The 18,920-nt window shown below is 54.9% G+C and overlaps 3 protein-coding genes across 7 annotated transcripts in view; 2 read left to right on the top strand and 1 right to left on the bottom strand.

The window, feature by feature from the left end:
- SERPINB9 (serpin family B member 9) overlaps nucleotides 1-18,920 on the top strand; it is a 220,342-nt gene that overhangs the window by 75,497 nt on the left and 125,925 nt on the right. The gene's annotated exons all lie outside the window — the stretch shown is intronic.
- Nucleotides 1-18,920, bottom strand: part of RIPK1 (receptor interacting serine/threonine kinase 1) — a 48,683-nt gene that overhangs the window by 25,751 nt on the left and 4,012 nt on the right. For 3 of the 5 annotated variants that reach the window (XM_070074480.1, XM_051855901.2, XM_051855900.2), the window contains 5 exons: nucleotides 10,453-10,673; nucleotides 9,295-9,451; nucleotides 6,745-6,882; nucleotides 3,435-3,663; nucleotides 1,116-1,265 (listed from right to left, as the gene is read on the bottom strand). In XM_070074480.1, the coding sequence (XP_069930581.1) occupies nucleotides 1,116-1,265; nucleotides 3,435-3,663; nucleotides 6,745-6,882; nucleotides 9,295-9,451; nucleotides 10,453-10,604 (826 nt within the window). In that variant the 5' untranslated portion in view covers nucleotides 10,605-10,673. Of the gene's footprint in view, nucleotides 1-1,115; nucleotides 1,266-3,434; nucleotides 3,664-6,744; nucleotides 6,904-9,294; nucleotides 9,452-10,452; nucleotides 10,674-14,179; nucleotides 17,035-18,920 lie in introns of those variants that run through there. The other 2 variants (XM_051855903.2, XM_017350509.3) reach the window with 2 other exon arrangements.
- Nucleotides 12,407-18,920, top strand: part of LOC138849893 (collagen alpha-1(I) chain-like) — a 34,235-nt gene continuing 27,721 nt past the window's right edge. The window contains exon 1 of the mRNA XM_070074947.1: nucleotides 12,407-12,431. Within this exon, the coding sequence (XP_069931048.1) occupies nucleotides 12,407-12,431 (25 nt within the window). The remainder of the gene's footprint in view (nucleotides 12,432-18,920) is intronic.

The raw sequence follows: 18,920 nt of genomic DNA on the forward strand, positions 1-18,920 counted from the left end.
GGAAGGTGAGAAAGCTATGGAGCTGGCCAGTGGTGATGGCTTCACCAACAGTGCCACTGTACTTAACACCACTGAACTGTACAAGCAGTCTTCAGAAGGCTGATGGAAAACGCATATTATGAAAAAAGTACGCAGAGATTTCAAAATTTGGGGGGAGGGGCAGTGCTGTGGCACAGCAGGTTAAGCTGCGTCCTGTGATGCCAGCAACCCATACTGGCACGGGTTCAAGTCCTGGCTGCTCCACTGCCAAACCAGCCGTCTGCTAACGTGCCTGGGAAAGCAGTGAAAGATGGCCCAAGTGCCTGGGCCCCCCTAGGTGCGAGACCCTGATGGAGTTCCAAGCTCCTGGCTTCCACCTGGCTCAGCCCTGACCATGTGGTCATATGGGAGTAAACCAGCAGATGGAACATTTTTCTCTCTTTGTCTCTCCCTGTCTCTGTAACTCTGCCTCTCAGATGTGTATGAATAAATTTTTTAAAAAGTTTTTTGCACCAAAATAAACTTAAAAAAAAAAAGTCTATTTGAGAGGCAGAGATGGAGAGAGAGAAATAGAGGAGCTGCCATCTGCTGGTTCCCTCCCCAGATGCCTGCAAATCCAGGGCTGGGCCAGGAACCCACTCCCGGTCTCCCATATGGGTGGCAGGGGCCCAATCACTACAGCCACCACCACCACCTCCCAGGGTCTGCATGAGCAGGGAGCTGGAGTAGAAGCCGGAGTGGATACTGAACCCAAGTTATCAGTATGAGTGTCTTAACCACTCACCCCTAACTGAATTTTAAATTCCATTTCCCAGGAACTTTTTGAAGTATCCACACGTAGTTAAAATGGTTAAGACGGTACATTTTGTAATATATACATGTTAACACAATAAAAAAATAGTTAATTATAAAAAGAAGAGAGAGAGAGAGTGTGCAACAGGCCTTCTACGCCCTCATGCTTCTGAGAGAAACGCCATGTTTTCAGAGCTCCGTGTCTGAGACTGAGGCAATCAGCAGGACACGAGAACTAAGTGGAACTTGGTTTCCTGAAGACGCAGACCCGGTCTCCCAGGTCCTCCTGGGGAGCCATCACACAGGGATGCGGACGCGCCCCACAGCGCCAAGGCCGTGCTCACCAGGGAACGTGGGCCGCGCTCTCGGGTCCGCCTCCCAGCAGAGCTCCATGAGGCGGATGAGCTCCCCGGGGCAGTCCTCGGCGACGTCGTCCACGTCGGGCCGGTTGCCGGACTTTATGCAGAGAATCAGCTGCTGCTCACAGATGGCATCTGGAAGGGAGAGACGCTTTCAGGTGGTGCCCCTCTCGCAGGCAGGGAAGGGGCAGGGGGACACAGCGGGGACAACACTGCTGACGTCTCGCTGCCTAGGGTGCGTGTGGTGTGCGTGCCTCATTCCAGAGGACCGGAACGGCTGTGACAAAGAGCTGCCACCGTTCATCAGGGGATGATCGAACTACATCTTAGTCCCGCAAACAAAGACAGAATTCGCAGCAAAGCTGCCTGCTGGCAGAACAACGTGATCACACGGGCGAAGCCACTGGCGTTCTCCAGCCTGTAAGTCAAAGGCAAATGTGGCACAGGCCTGGCCTCTACGGAGCTGTTCAACGAGTGACTTAAAACCCAGAGTGACGGGGCCTTTCGGGTCTGGTAATGCAACCATGACTAGAATGGAAGGCTGAGAAGGTGTTCTTGGGTCCAGAAAAATAAGCAGGAGGCATCCAGTAGAGAAGGGGGCAGGGGGATACGGGGAGGAGGCTTCCAGGCCAGGGAAACAAGACAGGAGAGGATGGGGGGATACGGGGAGGAGGCTTCCAGGCCAGGGAAACAAGACAGGAGAGGATGGGGGGATACGGGGAGGAGGCTTCCAGGCCAGGGAAACAAGACAGGAGAGGATGGGGGGATACGGGGAGGAGGCTTCCAGGCCAGGGAAACAAGACAGGAGAGGATGGGGGTTAGAAGTCAGGATGCACTTCAGAGGTTCCTCCACCAGAATGATGACTGACAACGGGCGAGAGGGTACGGGACAAGGCAGAGGCCAGATCCTAAAGGGGCTTGTGGTCCGCACGGAGGAACTTGAACCCAACCCCGAAGGCCTGCAGAGGCTCAGCAGGTCTTAAAGCAGGGCAGTTAAGCGGTCGCGTTTGCTGTCTGGGAGGACTATCGTGGTTGGCTGCCACACGATGGCCGTCTACACCAGGAAACTGTAGCAGAAAGAAGGAGGGTTGGAGCTGAACAGAGGCCGTGGGGTCAGAGAAGTGCTGGCACGAGAGAGCTGCAGTCGTGCCTTGAGGTCTGGAGGGATGTGGGGACAAGCGGCAGCAGACAGATGGCGGCGTGCTTACTACAGACGAACGCAGCTGCGCGGGTGCAAGGACGGCATTGTAAACGCATCTGTCGGAGGGGAGCTGCTTCGGGGTTCCTCTGCTACCTGCGGTGGCTTTAACAGGCGAGTGGGGAACCAGGCCAGGGCCAGACAGTCAGAGGAACTGGTGGAAGAGATGACACCTAAACCACAGGACGTGACCCTCCCAAGAAGGGTGTGCAGGGAGGCGTCCATTGTTTACACACTTCGCAGACGCAAGGACGGCTACCTGTGCACTCTCCGCCTGCACAAACCAGGACTTATCCTTATGTTCCCAACGTCACCCTCGTGGGTCCTGGAAAAAAATTCTCCAGTGCAGGCGCAAGTGAAAGCACGAAGCATTCTCCGTGTGAAAGCCAAGTTCTCAGGCCGGCACCACGGCTCACTGGGCTAATCCTCTGCCTGCGGTGCCGGCACTCCTGGTTCTAGTCCTGGTCGGGGTGCCGGAGTCTGTCCCGGTTGCCCCTCTTCCAGGCCAGCTCTCTGCTGTGGCCCGGGAGTGCAGTGGAGGATGGCCCAAGTGCTTGGTCCCTGCACCCCATGGGAGACCAGGATAAGCACCTGGCTCCTGGCTTCGGATCAGCGCGGTGTGCAGGCCGTGGTGGCCACTTTGGGGGGGTGAACCAACAGAAAAGGAAGCCCTTTCTCTCTCTCTCTCTCACTGTCCACTCTGCCTGTCAAAAAAAAAAAAAAGAAAGAAAGAAAGAAAGAAAGCAAGCAAGCAAGCAAGCCAAGTTCTCATAAGCACTAACAAGCCAGGCTTTGCCACCAGGAAGACCCTGGAATTGTCCGGCACCTCCCAAGCTCGGTGCATGCGCGAGGCTCCTGTTTGTCCTACGACCTGTCGTGGTAACCCGCAGCGGAGTGACTCATCCAATCCACAAACACGTACAGGGCACTTGGTAGGTCCCAGGCACCGTGCATGAAGACGCTGAGGAAACAGCCGTACACGGCTCAGGCGAGGCCCTACCCTCAGGGAACCTACAGTCTCACGGATCGAGCTGCCACTCAACAGAACTCCTGGTGGATTTCAGTTTCGATTCCTAACGACAAGTGCCCCCGCACAAGCTTCTTACTTTCGTACGGCTCCTTATTGGCAAGGACTGCCCAGAGTACGATGGCAAAGCTGTACACGTCCGACTTCTCCGTGGGCTTCGCGTTGACGTCATTCAGGTGCTCGGGGGCCATGTAGCACAGGGTGCCGCCAGTTTTCTTGCGGGTGCTGTTCACTTTCCTCTGCTCGTTGTGTTCCTCTTTGGTCAGTTTGCTCCACGTCTTAAAGGAAGCAACGCCAAGGTCGGCGATCTGCGAGTGAGGTCAGACCCAGGGATTATTCTGGGAAGGCCACACGTCAATCAGGGTTGATGGGTGCACCGGGCAGGTTTAAAACAGCTACTTCTGAACAGACTCAAGGACAAACTTTATGTTCCCTCAGCCATGTGGGAAATCTCCCTCAGCAAATACTCATGGGGCCAGCGCTGCAGCTCACTAGGCTAATCCTCAGCCTGCGGCGCCGGCACACCGGGTTCTAGTCCTGGTTGGGGCACTGGCTCTGTCCCGGTTGCCCCTCTTCCAGGCCAGCTCTCTGCTGTGGCCTGGGAAGGCAGTGGAGGATGGCCCAAGTGCTTGGGCCCTGCACCCGCATGGGAGACCAGGAGGAAGCACTTGGCTCCTGGCTTTGGATCAGTGCAGCGCTGGCTGTAGCAGCCATTTGTGGGGTGAACCAATGGAGGGAAAACCTTTCTCTCTGTGTCTCTCTCACTGTCCAACTCTGCCTTAAAAAAAAAAAAAAAAAAAAAAAAAAAAGGAGATGCTCATGTGAGTTAAGCTGCCGCCCGCAATGCCGGCATCCCCCACGAGCACTGGGTTGAGTCTCTGCTGCTCCAGCTCCCTGTGAAGGTGCCTGGGGAGGGAGCGGCAGATGAGCCAAGTGCCTGGGTCCCTGCCACCCACATGGGAGACTCAGATGAAACTCCTGGCTCTTGGCCTGCGCATGGCCCAGCCTGGGCTGTCTTGGCCATCTGGGGAATGAAGCAGTGGATGGAAGCACTGTGTGTGTGTGTGTGTGTGTGTGTCTTCCTCTCCATAACTCTACCTTTCAAATGAAACAAATAAATCTTAACAACAAAAAAATAAGTACTCATGTGAAATTCTGGTATGTCAGGTCTTACGCAACAAAGGGAGGCAGAAAGCAGAAGCTGCCCCGGACACACTTGTTCTAACTCCGTGCGGGCTCTGCATCTGCTCTGGACTCTGCCTGCGGCGGACGCTGGGGGAGGGGAGATGGTAAGTTCTCCTCTGCAGATGGTAACCGGATACCACACCTTCTACTTCCCCACAGGGCGTCCAGAGGCCCAGGGATGCGAGTTTCCAAGGATCCCAAGGACACACTGTGGTGCTGCTGGCTTTGAGCTGGTGGCCTGAACCTAAGCCGGGAAGGGGAGGAGGAGAAAACAGATGGAAAGGCAGAGAGAAAAACACAAGGTCAGACACGGAGCAGAGAGGGAGGCGGCAGGGCAGCGGGACAGAGCAGCACAGCGAGGGCACAGTTCCACTTCTGCCTCTGGGAACCCACGTGACGGCCTCAAAGGCACATACTGGGGCCGGCACCGGTGCTGTGGGTTCAGCCGCTGCAACTAGCATCCCTGTGTGTGCTGGTCCAAGTCCTAGCCGCTCTACTTCCAATCCAGCTCCCTGCTAGTGCACGGGAAACACTGGAAGATGCCCCAGCACCCGGGTTCCTGCCACCCAGGGGGAGACCTGCATGCAGCTCCAGGCTCCTGGCTTCCGTCTGGCCCAGGCCTGGCCACTGTGGCCATTTGGCGAGGGGGTCATTCTCTCTCTGGAACTCTGCCTTTCAAATTAATAAATAAATAAATCTTAAAAATAAGTAAGTTAGCCGGCGCCGTGGCTCACCAGGCTAATCCTCCACCTTGCGGCGCCGGCACACTGGGTTTTAGTCCCGGTCGGGACACCGGATTCTGTCCCGGTTGCCCCTCTTCCAGGCCAGCTCTCTGCTGTGGCCAGGGAGTGCAGTGGAGGATGGGCCAAGTGCTTGGGCCCTGCACCCCATGGGAGACCAGGAGAAGCACCTGGCTCCTCCTGCCGTCGGATCAGTGTGGTGCGTCGGCCGCGGCCGCCATTGGAGGGTGAACCAATGGCAAAGGTAGACCTTTCTCTCTGTCTCTCTCTCTCACTGTCCACTCTGCCTGTCAAAAATAAATAAATAAATAAATAAATAATAAGTAGTCAATAAAAGTCACACATTTTTGAGGGAAGGCTGTGGTGCAGCAATGAAGACGCCACCTGGGGTGCCAGCATCCTGTACCAGTCTCTGGGTTCGAGTCCCAGCTCCGCTTTCCATTCCAGCTTCCTGCTAATGCGTCCTGGGAGAAAGCAAGTAATGGCTCAAGCGGCTGGGTCCCCGCCACCAATGGGAAACCTGGCTTGGGCTCCCGGCTCCGGGCTCTGGACTGGCCCAGCCCCGGCTGTTGAGGGCATCTGGGAGTGAACCAGAAGATGGGAAAGGGTGCCTTTCAAATCCATTTAAGAACTATGAAAACTAAAATTCAGAGATGTGAACCCAGAACTGTGAGAAATACGCTACTAAAGAGCTATCATGAAAGAAACAGGAATAAAAATGTGTCCAAGCTAGAGCGAAGCGTTAGAGGCAGCATCTTCTGACGGAGAGGGGGACCGGCAGGCACAGGTCCCGAGTTCCTCCCTAGGGCCACGTCCCTCGACTCCTGAGCTGGGATTCCAAAGCCTTGAGTGGCCAAAGGTACAGTTCCTTTCGCTTGTCTGCTCTACCACAATGGGAAAAGAGTTTGTAAACGGATACTGATTTTTTCAAAGCGCAGATGGCATTAAACAGAAACTATAAATCAGCGAAATTTCAAAGCAGATGTTTCTTGATGCCAAAACGCCCAACTTGCTACTGACCTGACTCTAGGCCAGATCTGAATGCTGGAGATTTTCCAAGCATGCCTTCACACCCCTGTACTTCCAGAGAAGAGTCCTAGCCACACAGATTTCCCGGGGGAATGATGGGGAAAATGGCCCACTCTAGGGTCAGCAAGGCAAGCCTGACATGTTTCCATCTAGAGTCTGACAGAGCAGGAGAGCAAAGGCCAGCAAAGTGGTTCCTCCCCATCCCATCCAATTCCACTTCTCTCCGAAGACACCGGTTCCACTCTCAGTTACCGCCCAAGCCCATCAACCCTGTCTTTCCTCTCAACCCGCAGCGGAGCCTTTCGGCCCCGCCACCACCACCACCATGTGCACGCAGGCTAGTCTTCCTGTATCTGCCATTTACAGGAACGGGTTCAGGGCAGGGACTGAGGCTCAGACTGCTGGACCTCCTAGAAGCCTGCAGGCTCCGGCTACCTTAATGTGGAAGTCGTTATCGACGAGGATGTTCTCGGGCTTCAGGTCCTTGTGAATCACACCTTCTCCGTGCAGGTAGCACATCCCTTCGATGGTCTCTGCAATGATCCTTCCTTTTACAGAAAGCGGGATACTGATCTAAAACGGGGGATGTTACATCTGTGAAGTGGAGAAGTCAGCAAACAGGCCAGTGCAGCTGTTAGGTTAGCGTGGCAGGGTCCGAGGCGGGCACCTGGGGGTCAGCCTCCCGCGTCCTAATCCCCGGGTTCCATTCCCAGCTCCAACCCCCAATTCCAGCTTCTTGCTAACACAGCACCTGCGAGGCAGCAGCTGACGCATGAAGTAGTTGGGTCTGTCACCCACGTGGGACAGCTGGGTGAGGTCCTGGCTCCTGACTTCAGTCCTGGGCGAACAACTGGGGTGTGAACTAGCGGATGGGAGCTCTATCCATCCATCTCTTTCTGCCCCTCAAAAATGTAAAAAATATGTATCTTTTTAAAAAAATATACTATTAAAGAAAGTCTCTAGGTGTCCTCACACTGCAAGCCTTTCTCGTCTGTGCAAGGCTAGGACGCTCCCACTGCAGACTACTGGACACTTCAGAACCTCATGGAGTGGCAGGTGTTTGGAACAAGAGTCAAAATGCGGCTTGGAACGGCCGCATCCCCGTCGGGATGCCTGGGCTCAAGTCCCAGCTCCACTTCTGACTCCAGATTCCTGCTAATGCACACCCTGGGAGGCAGCAGCTGACGGCTGAAGTAGCTGGGTCCCTGCCACCCACACAGGAGGCCTGGATTGGGGCAGGCATCAAGCTGGCCCTACTTGCTGGTGTGGGCACTGGGGGATGAACCAGTGGATAGGAGCCTTCTCTGTCTCCCTGCCTTTCAAATAAATAAAATATAAAATAAAATAACTAAATAAGAAAGTTCATGGAAAATAGAATTAAAAGATATGTTTATTTCTGTGCATAAAAAATTTGGGGCCAGGGCCTGTGCTGTGGCTTAGCAGGTAAAGCCTCCATCTGCAGTGCTGGCATCCCATATGGGCGCCAGTTCAAGTCCCGGCTGCTTCACTTCCAATCCAGCTCCCTGCTAATGTGCCTGGGAAAGCAGTGGAAGATGGCTCAAGTGCTTGGGCCCCTGCACCCATATGTGGAAGACCCGGAGGAAGCTCCAAGCTCCTGGCTTTGGATCGATCCAGCTCTGGCCATTGTGGCCATTTGGGGAGTGAACCAGTGGACGGAAGATCTCTCTCTCTCTCTCTCTCTCTCTCCCTCTCTCTGCCTCTCTCTGCCTCTCTGGAACTCTGCCTTTCAAATAAATAAATAAATCTCAAACAAAAAATGAGGGGGGCCGGGGCCAGCGCTGTGGTACAGTAGGTGAAGCCTCTGCCTGTGGAGCCAGCATCCCACATGGGTACAAGCTGATATCCCGGCTGCTCCTCTTCCGATCCAGCTCTCTGCTGTGGCCTGGGAAAGCAGTGGAAGATGCCCAAGTGCTTGGGCCCCTGCACCTGCATGGGAGACCTGGAGGAAGCTCCTGGCTTTGAATCAGCCCAGCTCCAGCCACTGCAGCCAACTGGAGAGTGAACCAGCGGATGGAAGACCTCTCTCTCTCTCTGTGTGTGTAACTCTGACAAATAAATAAATAAATCTTTACAAATTTTTTTGAAAAACTATTTGGTTTAGGTAAACCCTTTTTATTTCCCTGTTTTAAATCTTATACTGTGTTATTGTTGCTAATGTTCTATAAAAGTTTCTTGAATTGTTTCAAAAGGTAATCTTCAATCTCCCATCTTCTCTTGCAGTCTCATACAGCACACATGCTTAATCAATCAATCAACATCTGTCACCCTCTTCATGGCGTGCATGCTTTCACAAGCCGGCTTTAGCTGCTATGTATCAAGCATGTACCCACATCAGATGACAGGCTTCATTAGGACAGAGCCCACCTGGGAACTGGATCAGACACAGGCTGACAGGTACGGTCAAAAGGCCCAGAGGACCTTCCAAGTGAGTGACACGGCGGCTGTCAGAGGCTGAGAGGATGGAGAAACGACTCCCTGGGCTGGGACAGGCAAAGAAAATCTAACAAGGGACTGACTTCAAAAAATCCAAACAGGGCCAGCACTCTGCTGCAGTGGGTTAAGCCCAGGCTGGCATCCTGTGTCAGAGCATGGGTCAAGTCCCAACTACTCGGCTTCTGACCCAGCTCCCTGCTACTGTGCCTGGGAAGGCAGCAGCAGATGGCCCGAGTGCTTGGGCCCCTGCCACCCACGAGGGAGACCCGGATGGAGTTCCTGGTTCCTGGCTTCAGCCTGCCCGGCCCTGGCCGCTGTGGCCATTTAGGGGAGGGAACCGGGGATGCAAGAGCTCCTTCTCTGGTTCTCCCTCTCTCTGTCACTCTGTCTTTCAAATAAAATAAATGCATCTTTTTTAAACAAATCCAAACTATGAAGCAACTCACGAAGGGATTATGTTATAGCAGTGCGCTGTAAGCAAACGGCCACACGGCAGCCCCGCGCTGGAGGGCTGGCGACCGTGTCCTGTACCTCGGCTTTGAGCACGTGCATCAGGCTGCCCTTCTCCATGTACTCCATCACCAGGCAGTAGTTCCCCTCTTCCATGACGACGCCCAGGAGCTCCACCACCCGGCTGTGCTTCAGCCTGTGCATCATCCTCCCCTCCTCGAGCAGAGACTCGTTGTACCTGCGGGCAGGGAAGGCACCAGGCTCAGGAGGGCAAGGCCCAAGGAGCTCGGCGCGCGCCTCCAACGCTTCCCATCTCCCGCACTTCTGCCACGCTTGGGTCTGTACTGATGGCTCCCCGGCTCAGAACACACTAGGAGGCACCTTTATATTGCGCCTTAACAGGGACTGGCAGTGGGTGCTCAGGATATGTGACGGAATGACAGGTGCACAAGCGACAGTGCTGGTGCATGAAGAAAAGAATGCACAAGACAGAGCAGTAAGAAACATGGCCTTGGCACTGTGGCGTAGCGGGTAAAGCCACCGCTTGCAGTGCTGGCATCCCACAGGGGTGCCAGTTCGAGTCCTGGCTGCTCCACTTCCGATCCAGCTGTTTGCTATGGCCTGGGAAAGCAGTGGAAGAGCCCAAGTGCTTGAGCTCCTGAGCCCATGTGAGACCTGGAAGAAGCTCCTGGCTCCCGGCTTTGGATCGGCACAGCTCTGGCTGTTGCAGCCAATTGGGGAGTGAACCAGCAGATGGAAGACCTCTCTCTCTCTCTCTCTCTCTGCCTCTCCTTCTCTCTCTGTGTAGCTCTGCCTTTCAAATAAATAAATAAACCTTAAAAAATAAAAAGAAACATGGCCTCTGCCATACCCATTGTAACAAGGAGAGTGGGAGGGAAAACTCTCCCCTGGTTACTTGAAAGAGAAGGCTACCGGAACCTCTCATGAATGAACCGTCTGTTTTCATAACTAGGGCTGGTTTGCACCAAAAAGGTGAAGCAAGTGAGTAGCTTCAGGAATTCCTCCCATTTCTCATCACCTCCCAGATCGTCCATTATTTATCGGCTGTGAGCTTCTGTCTGAGCAGCCCGAGTCCTCACCAGTGACGACAACAACCTAAGAGTTCTCATTCCTTGACGCAGGTCCACGACCCGAGACTCCCGCCAGGGTCTGCCTCGTCCTGAGAGCTGGCCACTCATGGGCGCAGCCGTGTCCCACCCGCCCCTGCTCCCAACTCACTCGGCACGCTTGGGCCCTGTGTACACCTTCTTCAGGATCACTAAGCCGTGGAGTCTGTGGAAGCACAGAGACACCTCCCCGAAGCCGCCGCTGTCCAGATCCGCCTTCTCCAGGAAGTCACTGGACTTCATTTTAATGTCATCCAAAGACATGTCTGCTTGCTGTGTGCGGGCTCAGAACGCCCCCAGATCCACCACGTCCCCCCGTTCCCAGGTTGTGTCCTGTAAGGAAAACAGAGAGGGCGTCTCAGGGCAAAAACATCGTTACTCAGAAGTCCGGCCCACCTCCCGCCAGCGCGGGGGCCTGTGCGTTATCAGCCTCCGAGAGGGGCGGCTTCTAGTTCTAAGAATCCGGGAGACGGGGGTGTTTATGCCCCCAGCTTTTCATTTCTGCCAACAGGGGCCACTAGGAAGCCCTCTAAACCTCCCTGCCACACAGCACCTATACGTTGGAGACCGGAATACAAACGTGTTCTGAGGCGCGGCTGTGCTCCGTGGAAAGGACAGAGCTCCGGGACGGAAAAGCAGCAGGCACTGGATAAAGGCAGAGGCCCCACGTCATGCCCTCGCAGGGCACTGCCAACCTGGCCACCCAGACACCAGGGCTTAAAGCCCGACCAGGGACAAGAGCTGAGGTCAGGGCATGCAAGGAGAGAGGGCTGCAACAGACTGCCACGGAACGCGGCACCCTCAGTGCCACCCTCAGGACAGCACAGGCCAGAGTGTGACTGTCTCGGACGAGGCATGGGCTCTTTACAAGACGTCTCTGTGTGAATTCACCACTTGGAGCCTGTCTTCACATACGCCTGGGCTTTTCGATTTAAGGGCATGGCCAGGATTCTCCAAACCAAGAACTTTCTCATGTAGAAGGTGGCTGCAGGCCGCTGGCAACTTCAGGTTAATAAACCTAAATGTCTGTGCACTCGGGATTCCCAAAAATGAAACTTAACATGACCTTCCTTCCCCAGATGGTAGAACACACAAGAAAAACATTTCCTAATGTACTATGGGTAGACCCAGCAGACAAAACTGGAAGCCACTGGAATTCTTTTTTTTTTATTTATTTATTTATTTATTTATTTATTTATTTATTTTGACAGGCAGAGTGGACAGTGAGAGAGACAGAGAGAAAGGTCTTCCTTTGCCGTTGGTTCACCCTCCAATGGCCACTGCAGCCGGCGCACTGCGCTGATCCGATGGCAGGAGCCAGGTGCTTCTCCTGGTCTCCCATGGGGTGCAGGGCCCAAGCACTTGGGCCATCCTCCACTGCACTCCCTGGCCACAGCAGAGAGCTGGCCTGGAAGAGGGGCAACCGGGACAGAATCCGGCGCCCCGACCGGGACTAGAACCCGGTGTGCCAGCGCCGTAAGGTGGGGGATTAGCCTAGTGAGCTGCAGCGCCGGCTGCCAATGGAATTCTTACACACTGGTGGCAGGAGAGTAAAATAGTGCAACCACGGTGGGAAAGGGTGTGGTGGCTTTGTATAAAACTGAGTGCACGGTGCCGGATTCTTTCCCAGTTGCCCCCCTTCCAGGCCAGCTCTCTGCTGTGGCCAGGGAGTGCAGTGGAGGATGGCCCAAGTGCTTGGCCCCTGCACCCCATGGGAGACCAGGAGAAGCACCCGGCTCCTGCCATGGGATCAGCGCAGTGTGCCGGCCGCAGCGCGCCAGCCGGCGGCGGCCATTGGAGGGTGAACCAACAGCAAAGGAAGACCTTTCTCTCTGTCTCTCTCTCTGTCCACTCTGCCTGTCCAAAAAAAAAAAAAAAAAAAAACAAAACTGAGCACACAGCTGGTTGTGACCCAGCAGTTCCAATCCTGAGAAAACCGGAAATGCACAAAAAACTACACAGTGCCCACTGCAGCTTCATTCACAACAGCCCACGCTCCATTCACACAACAGAACCCTCACTCGGCAACAGACAGGAACTGAGCTAGCGATGCAGAACACGGCGTGATGAAACGCGATCACATGATGCTCAGTGAGAGAAACTGTCCACAAACAACACGTGCTGTGCAGCTCCACGTATTTAAAGTTCTAGAACAGTCCAAAGCAGCCCGCTGTGAAGAGAACACTGGTCGCCCGGGAGCAGGGGGAGGACTGAGCGGGAGGGGGCATGAGGGAATTTTCCGGGATGATGGTAACGATCTATTGTGCCCAGGCCGGTTGGGGGTGCACAGGCATTCGCATCTGCCAACACTGAGCAAGGGCACAGCTGGGTCTCCATTCCCGCTGGTTCTGCATCCATGCCATTGTGGCTTGAGAATATCTGAAAGGGGCCAACGTTGTGGCATAGCAAGTAAAGCTGCTGGCTGCACTGGCATCCCATATGGGCGCCGGTTCGAGTCCCGGCTGCTCCACTTCAGCTCCCTGTTAATGCACCTGGGAAAGCAGCAGAAGATGGTCTGAGTGCTTGGGTGCTTGGGCCTTTGCACCCACGTGGGAAACCAGGATGGAGCCCCTGGCTCCTAACCCTGGCCATTGCAGCCATTTAGGGAGCGAAGCAGTGGATGAAGATCTCTCTCTCTGTTTCTTCCTCTCTGTCACTCTACCTTTCGAATAAATACATCATTCGAAAAAAGGAAGTATTTGGAACAAAATACATCTGTACTAGACACACACAGGCTCCTCTTCTTGTCAGTATTCCCTAAACAACAGTACAACAACTAAGCACATAGCACCGACATTGTACTAGGTAAGCCATCTAGAGATCACTTTAAGTATACGGGAGGAGTTTTAGGTTAAAGGCAAAGTCTATGGCATTTTACACCAGAGACTTGAGAATCCCTGAGTTTTGGTGTCCACAGGGTGACGGGCAGGGTCTCTGGGAACCGATGCGACACAGGCTCCAAGGGACATCGGTACTCTTTAAGAACTGCAGTAAAACTTACAATCAGAAGAGAAGTCTGTAAGTATTTTGAACCCTCGTCAGTTCTAAGCACGGTGAGGTAGTCAGGGGGATGTGTACTCTGAAATACATCCCCTCCACCCAAAAAAAAAAAAAAACCCACCCAGCCTGGGGGACAGCCAGGTCTGCACCAAGCAGGGTCGAACCACACTGAGAGGGGCGGAGCTCCCCGTGAAGAGTGCTCACTCGGCAACTTCTTGAACGGTTTTCATAACAGGCTGCTGGAGGGTACAGAGTGTCTAAGCAGCCTGGGCAGGTGTTTCTGGGAATGCTCTCGGCCTCCCCTCCCTCCCCGTCTTGTCCAGTGGCCTGCAGCCCTCAACACACAGAGACCGCAGGCGGCCCTGTCTACCCAGACCAGGCCCACACGTCGGCTCCTCAGTCTGGCTCTGGGGGCCACGTTCCCCATGAGGCAAGACAGTGGCCAACAAGAGGGAGCACCCGGACAGAAGCACACCCCCGGGAGGGGCGGGGGACGGGGCTGAGGGCGAGCGGGTGCCGCCGCGCGCTGTAGGTGAGACCGTGGGAGCACCATCCGTCCGCTTGCTGAGTGTGTCCTTTAGCTCAGCCCCGTGACCTTGCGGAAGTTACTAATGCCTCCATTTCCCCTCTGCAGAGGGAAATGGTAACACCACTCCCGGGGCTGCAGAGGCTGTGAGAAGGAAGCCGCTGGCTCTACCAGGCTGGCCGTCCGCATTTACCCACGCCGGATCCGGGTGCCCTGCAGGTCTCCACCGTCTCTGTGACAGGGACGTGGGGCAGGGGACGGAGGTGGAGGGCACAGGAGAGGCGGATCTGTGTGGGGCCTGCTCAGCACTTACTGTGCATCCACGGAGAAAAGCGGACCCGCGTGGCCGTCCCCCACCTCGGGGGGAGTGTGCTCCACCCCCTCTGCGCCTCGGTCAGCCATGTTCTTCTCCCGGCCTCTTGCCTGGCTAGACGCTGCCCATCCTTTGGGTGTCAGCAGGATGTCGCTCCTGGGGGAAGCCATCCTAAGACTTGCACAGCCCCAGGACTTCTCCCTGAGAGTTAAGGCTGCTCGTGTCTGAGAATGAGCCCGTGGAGCTCGGGAAGGCAGACAGCGTCACAGACAGCAGGCAGGGTCCTGGGTGCCTACCAGAAGCTCACAGACGGCAGCGCATCACGAGATGGGGGACTTTTTTTTTTTTTTTTTTTTTTTTTTTACAGGCAGAATGGACAGAGAGAGAGAGAGAGAGACAGAGAGAAAGGTCTTCCTTTGCTGTTGGTTCGCCCTCCAATGGCCGCCAGAGCCGGCGCGTTGCGGCCGGCGCACCACGCTGATCCGATGGCAGGAGCCAGGTGCTTCTCCTGGTCTCCCATGGGGTGCGGGGCCCAAGGACCTGGGCCATCCTCCACCTCACTCCCTGGCAACAGCAGAGAGCTGGCCTGGAAGAGGGGCAACCGGGACAGAATCCGGCGCCCCGACCAGGACTAGAACCCGGTGTGCCGGCGCCACAAGGCGGAGGATTAGCCTAGTGAGCTGCGGCCTTGAGATGGGTGACTTTTAAAAAGGACTACTTTGGAGTGGGCATCTGTCCCCAGAGTGGAGTGTCTGACTTCGAGTCCCGGCCACGGGCCCCAGTACCAGCTTCCTGCTAAGGCAAATCCCGGGAGGCGGCAGAGACGGCTCAAGCGGTTGGGTCTCTGGCGCCACGTGGGAGACCTGGATTGAGTTTCTGCCTCTCAGCTTCAGCCTCGCCCAGCCCTGGCTCTTCAGACAGCCGAGGAGGAAACCAGTGAACGGGACAGCACCGTGTCTCTCTACTGCACAAATAGTAAAAAAAAAAAAAAAAAACAAAACAAAACAAAACAAAAAAAAACACTAATAAAAAGTTAAAAATAAAAAAAGGATTACCTAACTGTGCAAAAATAAAGCACATGTTAAATGGATTATAACACATTCCTTAGAATGTTACATAACTATGCAAATAAATTTTCAAAAAGTCTGTAGCAACAGTGTATCTGTACACACACAGAGAGACTAGAGATCTTCAGAGGGTTCACAGAAATATGTACTATGAAAAAAACACATGCATGGATTTCAAAAGTTTTGGTACCAGGAAGCCCTTGCTGCTTGCCGTAACATGTGTGAGAAGGATCTAGTCTGAGGCGCTAAGATTAACAGGAGTTTGCAAGACTCAATCAGAGCAACATGCATTTTGCCAGAACAAACATCAGATTTACGGCGAAGCGTGGGTGGAAGAATGGTGAAACGCTGGGTGCTTCACAACAGGTCTATGGGCAACGCCCCAACACGGATGACACGTTTTAGGAAGGGACCGATGCGTGACCATCAGGCCTGCCGCAGCAGATCATCCATGTGAACCCACAGGGAGAAGCACGAGTCTCGTTCACACTCTGATGGAAGATGACCTGTGAAAACAGCAGGAGCGACAGCGAACACCACAGGCATCTCACGGGCCCAACTGACACACTCAGGACTGAAAATTAAAAGGGAGCAGGCCTGCTCTGTGGGAGCCGAAACTGCTGCATCCAGACCAGGGGCAGACAAGAGCAGGGCTTTCCATGGAAATTTTAAACAACGGGGATCAGAGCCTGAAGCAGGGCCGGCGCTGTGGCACAGCGGGTTAAGCCGCTGTCTGCAGCGCCGGTATCCCCTACGGGCACCCATTCGAATCCCAGCTATTCCACTTCCGATCCAGCTCCTGTGGGTGCAGCTGGGGAAAAGTGGGAGACATCCCAAGTACCTGGGCCCCTGTACCTACAGAGGAGACCTGGAAGAAGCTCCTGGCTTTGGTCTGGCCCAGGCCCGGCCACTGCAGCCATTTGGTGGAGTGAACCAGTGGATGGAAAACCTTTCTCTCTGTCTCTCCCTCTCACTGTCTGTAACTCTACCTCTCAAATAAATAAAATCTAAAATAAATAAATAAATCATAGACAGAAGCCCATACTGACCTGTATACTCCTAGGACTTTCAGTTCTTCAAGGACGGACTAAATGGTAAATGTCATCACTTACTGTGGGGAGCAATTCGGACTAGACTAAGTTACTGGAGTTGGGACTTGTTCTGTGCATCTGCTCTCCCGCAATGTGGCGCTGGGAGAGAAGAAAACAGCTTCTACACAGCTGCCTCCAGTTCAGCCAATAAACTGTAGGACCTGCTCCTGATTGGAGGAGAGCAGCGTACTCGGCGTGTGGGCAGCCGAGTTGGGAGTGGCAGAGGAGGACTATAAAGGAGGAGAGAGACGGCATGCACCAGGAACATCTAAGAGGAACATCTAAGGGGAACATCTAAGGGGAACACCTGTGCAGCCCCCGAGAGAGCCGGCCGCAGTGTGCCGCTCCCCTGCGGAAGTGGGGAATGTAGCCAGGGGGAACTGCCCTTCCACGGAGGTGGAAGGGATAGTAGCCAACCCGGGAAGAACCAGCAGCAAACCCGGGGAGGGCCGAGAAGACGAAAGAACAGCGCAGGGTTTAGTGTCGTTCCTCCACGAAGAGGGGGAGCGACAACTTACCAAAGTTATTTTGAACTTGATGAGAAAGTCTAGGGGAGGCATGTGGCTTTCCCATTCTGTGTCTGAGCACCTGTTCAAGTCCTGGCTACTCTGTTTCAATCCAGCTCCCTGCTAACATGCCTGGGAAGGTGCCACCCACAGACGTACAGCAGGGCAGGCTATACATCAAAATATTCATATTGGCCTTTCAGTGGTAGGGTTCATTTTAATTTCTAAATAATCCCCCCCACACACTTTTTCCTGGTGACCATACATAACAGCAGTGTGATAGAAAACACTGGCTTCCTACCTCATTGCTGCTGCTTATCACACCAAAGGCCTGTGTGATAAAACTCTAGTCCCCAAGGTCTTTTGTTCACAGAACTGAAAGAGTAGAAACATAATTCAGTTGGGGTTTTTGAAGGTGGTGCCTTTGGCAGTTGACTAATTGGGTTGGTTTCCTAGGGTGGAGCAATCCTAATGATTAAATCCTCATGGCTTCTAGGAAACCCACGTAAGACAGTCAGGTGATGTTCTATGCACACTCAGGGTTCTGCCAGCAAGAACACCATCACTGAAGATCACACACACACACACCAATGGGGCCTGCCCAATCTTGGTCAGTGAACCTCCAAAATCATGAGCCAAAATAAGTCTGTCTTTCCTTCATAAGCAGCTGGTGTAAGGAAATGCGTGCAGACGGGTGCCTCCTCACACAGGGCGTCCAGTGTAAGGAATCAGGGCGCAGAACAGAGAGGAGACAGGAACACAAACTCACAGCCACACCGACTGTATTCAGAGAGGTAAACTCGCAGAGGTCGGCCGACTGCCAGCCTGGACACAGACCGGAAGAACACAGGCAGAGGGCTCCAGAGGTGGGTGACCCACTGCGCCGTGCACAGACTGAACACGCGGCACAGAGCCCAGAGGGGGGTGACCCACTGCGCCAGCACACAGACTGAACACGTGGCACAGGGCCCAGAGGTGGGTGACCCGCTGCGCCATGCACACAGACTGAACGCGCGGCACAGAGCCCAGAGGGGGGTGACCCACTGCCGCCGTGCACAGACTGAACACGCGGCACAGAGCCCAGAGGTGGGTGACCCACTGCCGCCATGCACACAGACTGAACACGCGGCACAGAGCCCAGAGGTGGGTGACCCACTGTGCCATGCACACAGACTGAACACGCGGCACAGGGCCCAGAGGTGGGTGACCCGCTGCGCCGTGCACACAGACTGAACACACCGCACAGAGCCCAGAGGTGGGTGACCCACTGCACCATGCACACACACTGAACACACCGCACAGAGCCCAGAGGTGGGTGACCCACTGCGCCGTGCACACAGACTGAACACGCGGCACAGGGCCCAGAGGTGGGTGACCCACTGCGCCGTGCACACAGACTGAACACGCGGCACAGGGCCCAGAGGTGGGTGACCCACTGCCGCCGTGCACACAGACTGAACACGTGGCACAGAGCCCAGAGGTGGGTGACCCACTGTGCCAGCACACAGACTGAACACGCGGCACAGGGCCCAGAGGTGGGTGACCCACTGTGCCATGCACACAGACTGAACACGCGGCACAGGGCCCAGAGGTGGGTGACCCACTGTGCCAGCACACAGACTGAACACGCGGCACAGAGCCCAGAGGTGGGTGACCCACTGCGCCGTGCACACAGACTGAACACGCGGCACAGGGCCCAGAGGTGGGTGACCCACTGTGCCATGCACACAGACTGAACACGCGGCACAGGGCCCAGAGGTGGGTGACCCACTGTGCCAGCACACAGACTGAACACGCGGCACAGGGCCCAGACCCCAGGGGCTGGGGCAGGGGGCGGCAGGCAGAGGCGAAGTCCTCCACACAGGTCTTTCCAAACCTGGGGAAGAATGCGGGGTTGGCAGTAAAGACAAGAGGGTGTGAGACAGAATGTGAGAATGGCTGTGTCCGCTCTGCGCATGCCAGCAGTGGGTCACCCACCTCTGCAGATTTGCTTTCCCTGAATACATTTGGTCTGGCTGCAGATCTGTACCCTGCCTCCTGTCTGTTCTGGGCCCCATGTGAGGAGGCACCGGTCTGC

The sequence above is a fragment of the Oryctolagus cuniculus genome, chromosome 5 (genome assembly GCF_964237555.1).
Source record: "Oryctolagus cuniculus chromosome 5, mOryCun1.1, whole genome shotgun sequence".
Classification (NCBI taxonomy): Eukaryota; Metazoa; Chordata; class Mammalia; order Lagomorpha; family Leporidae; genus Oryctolagus; species Oryctolagus cuniculus.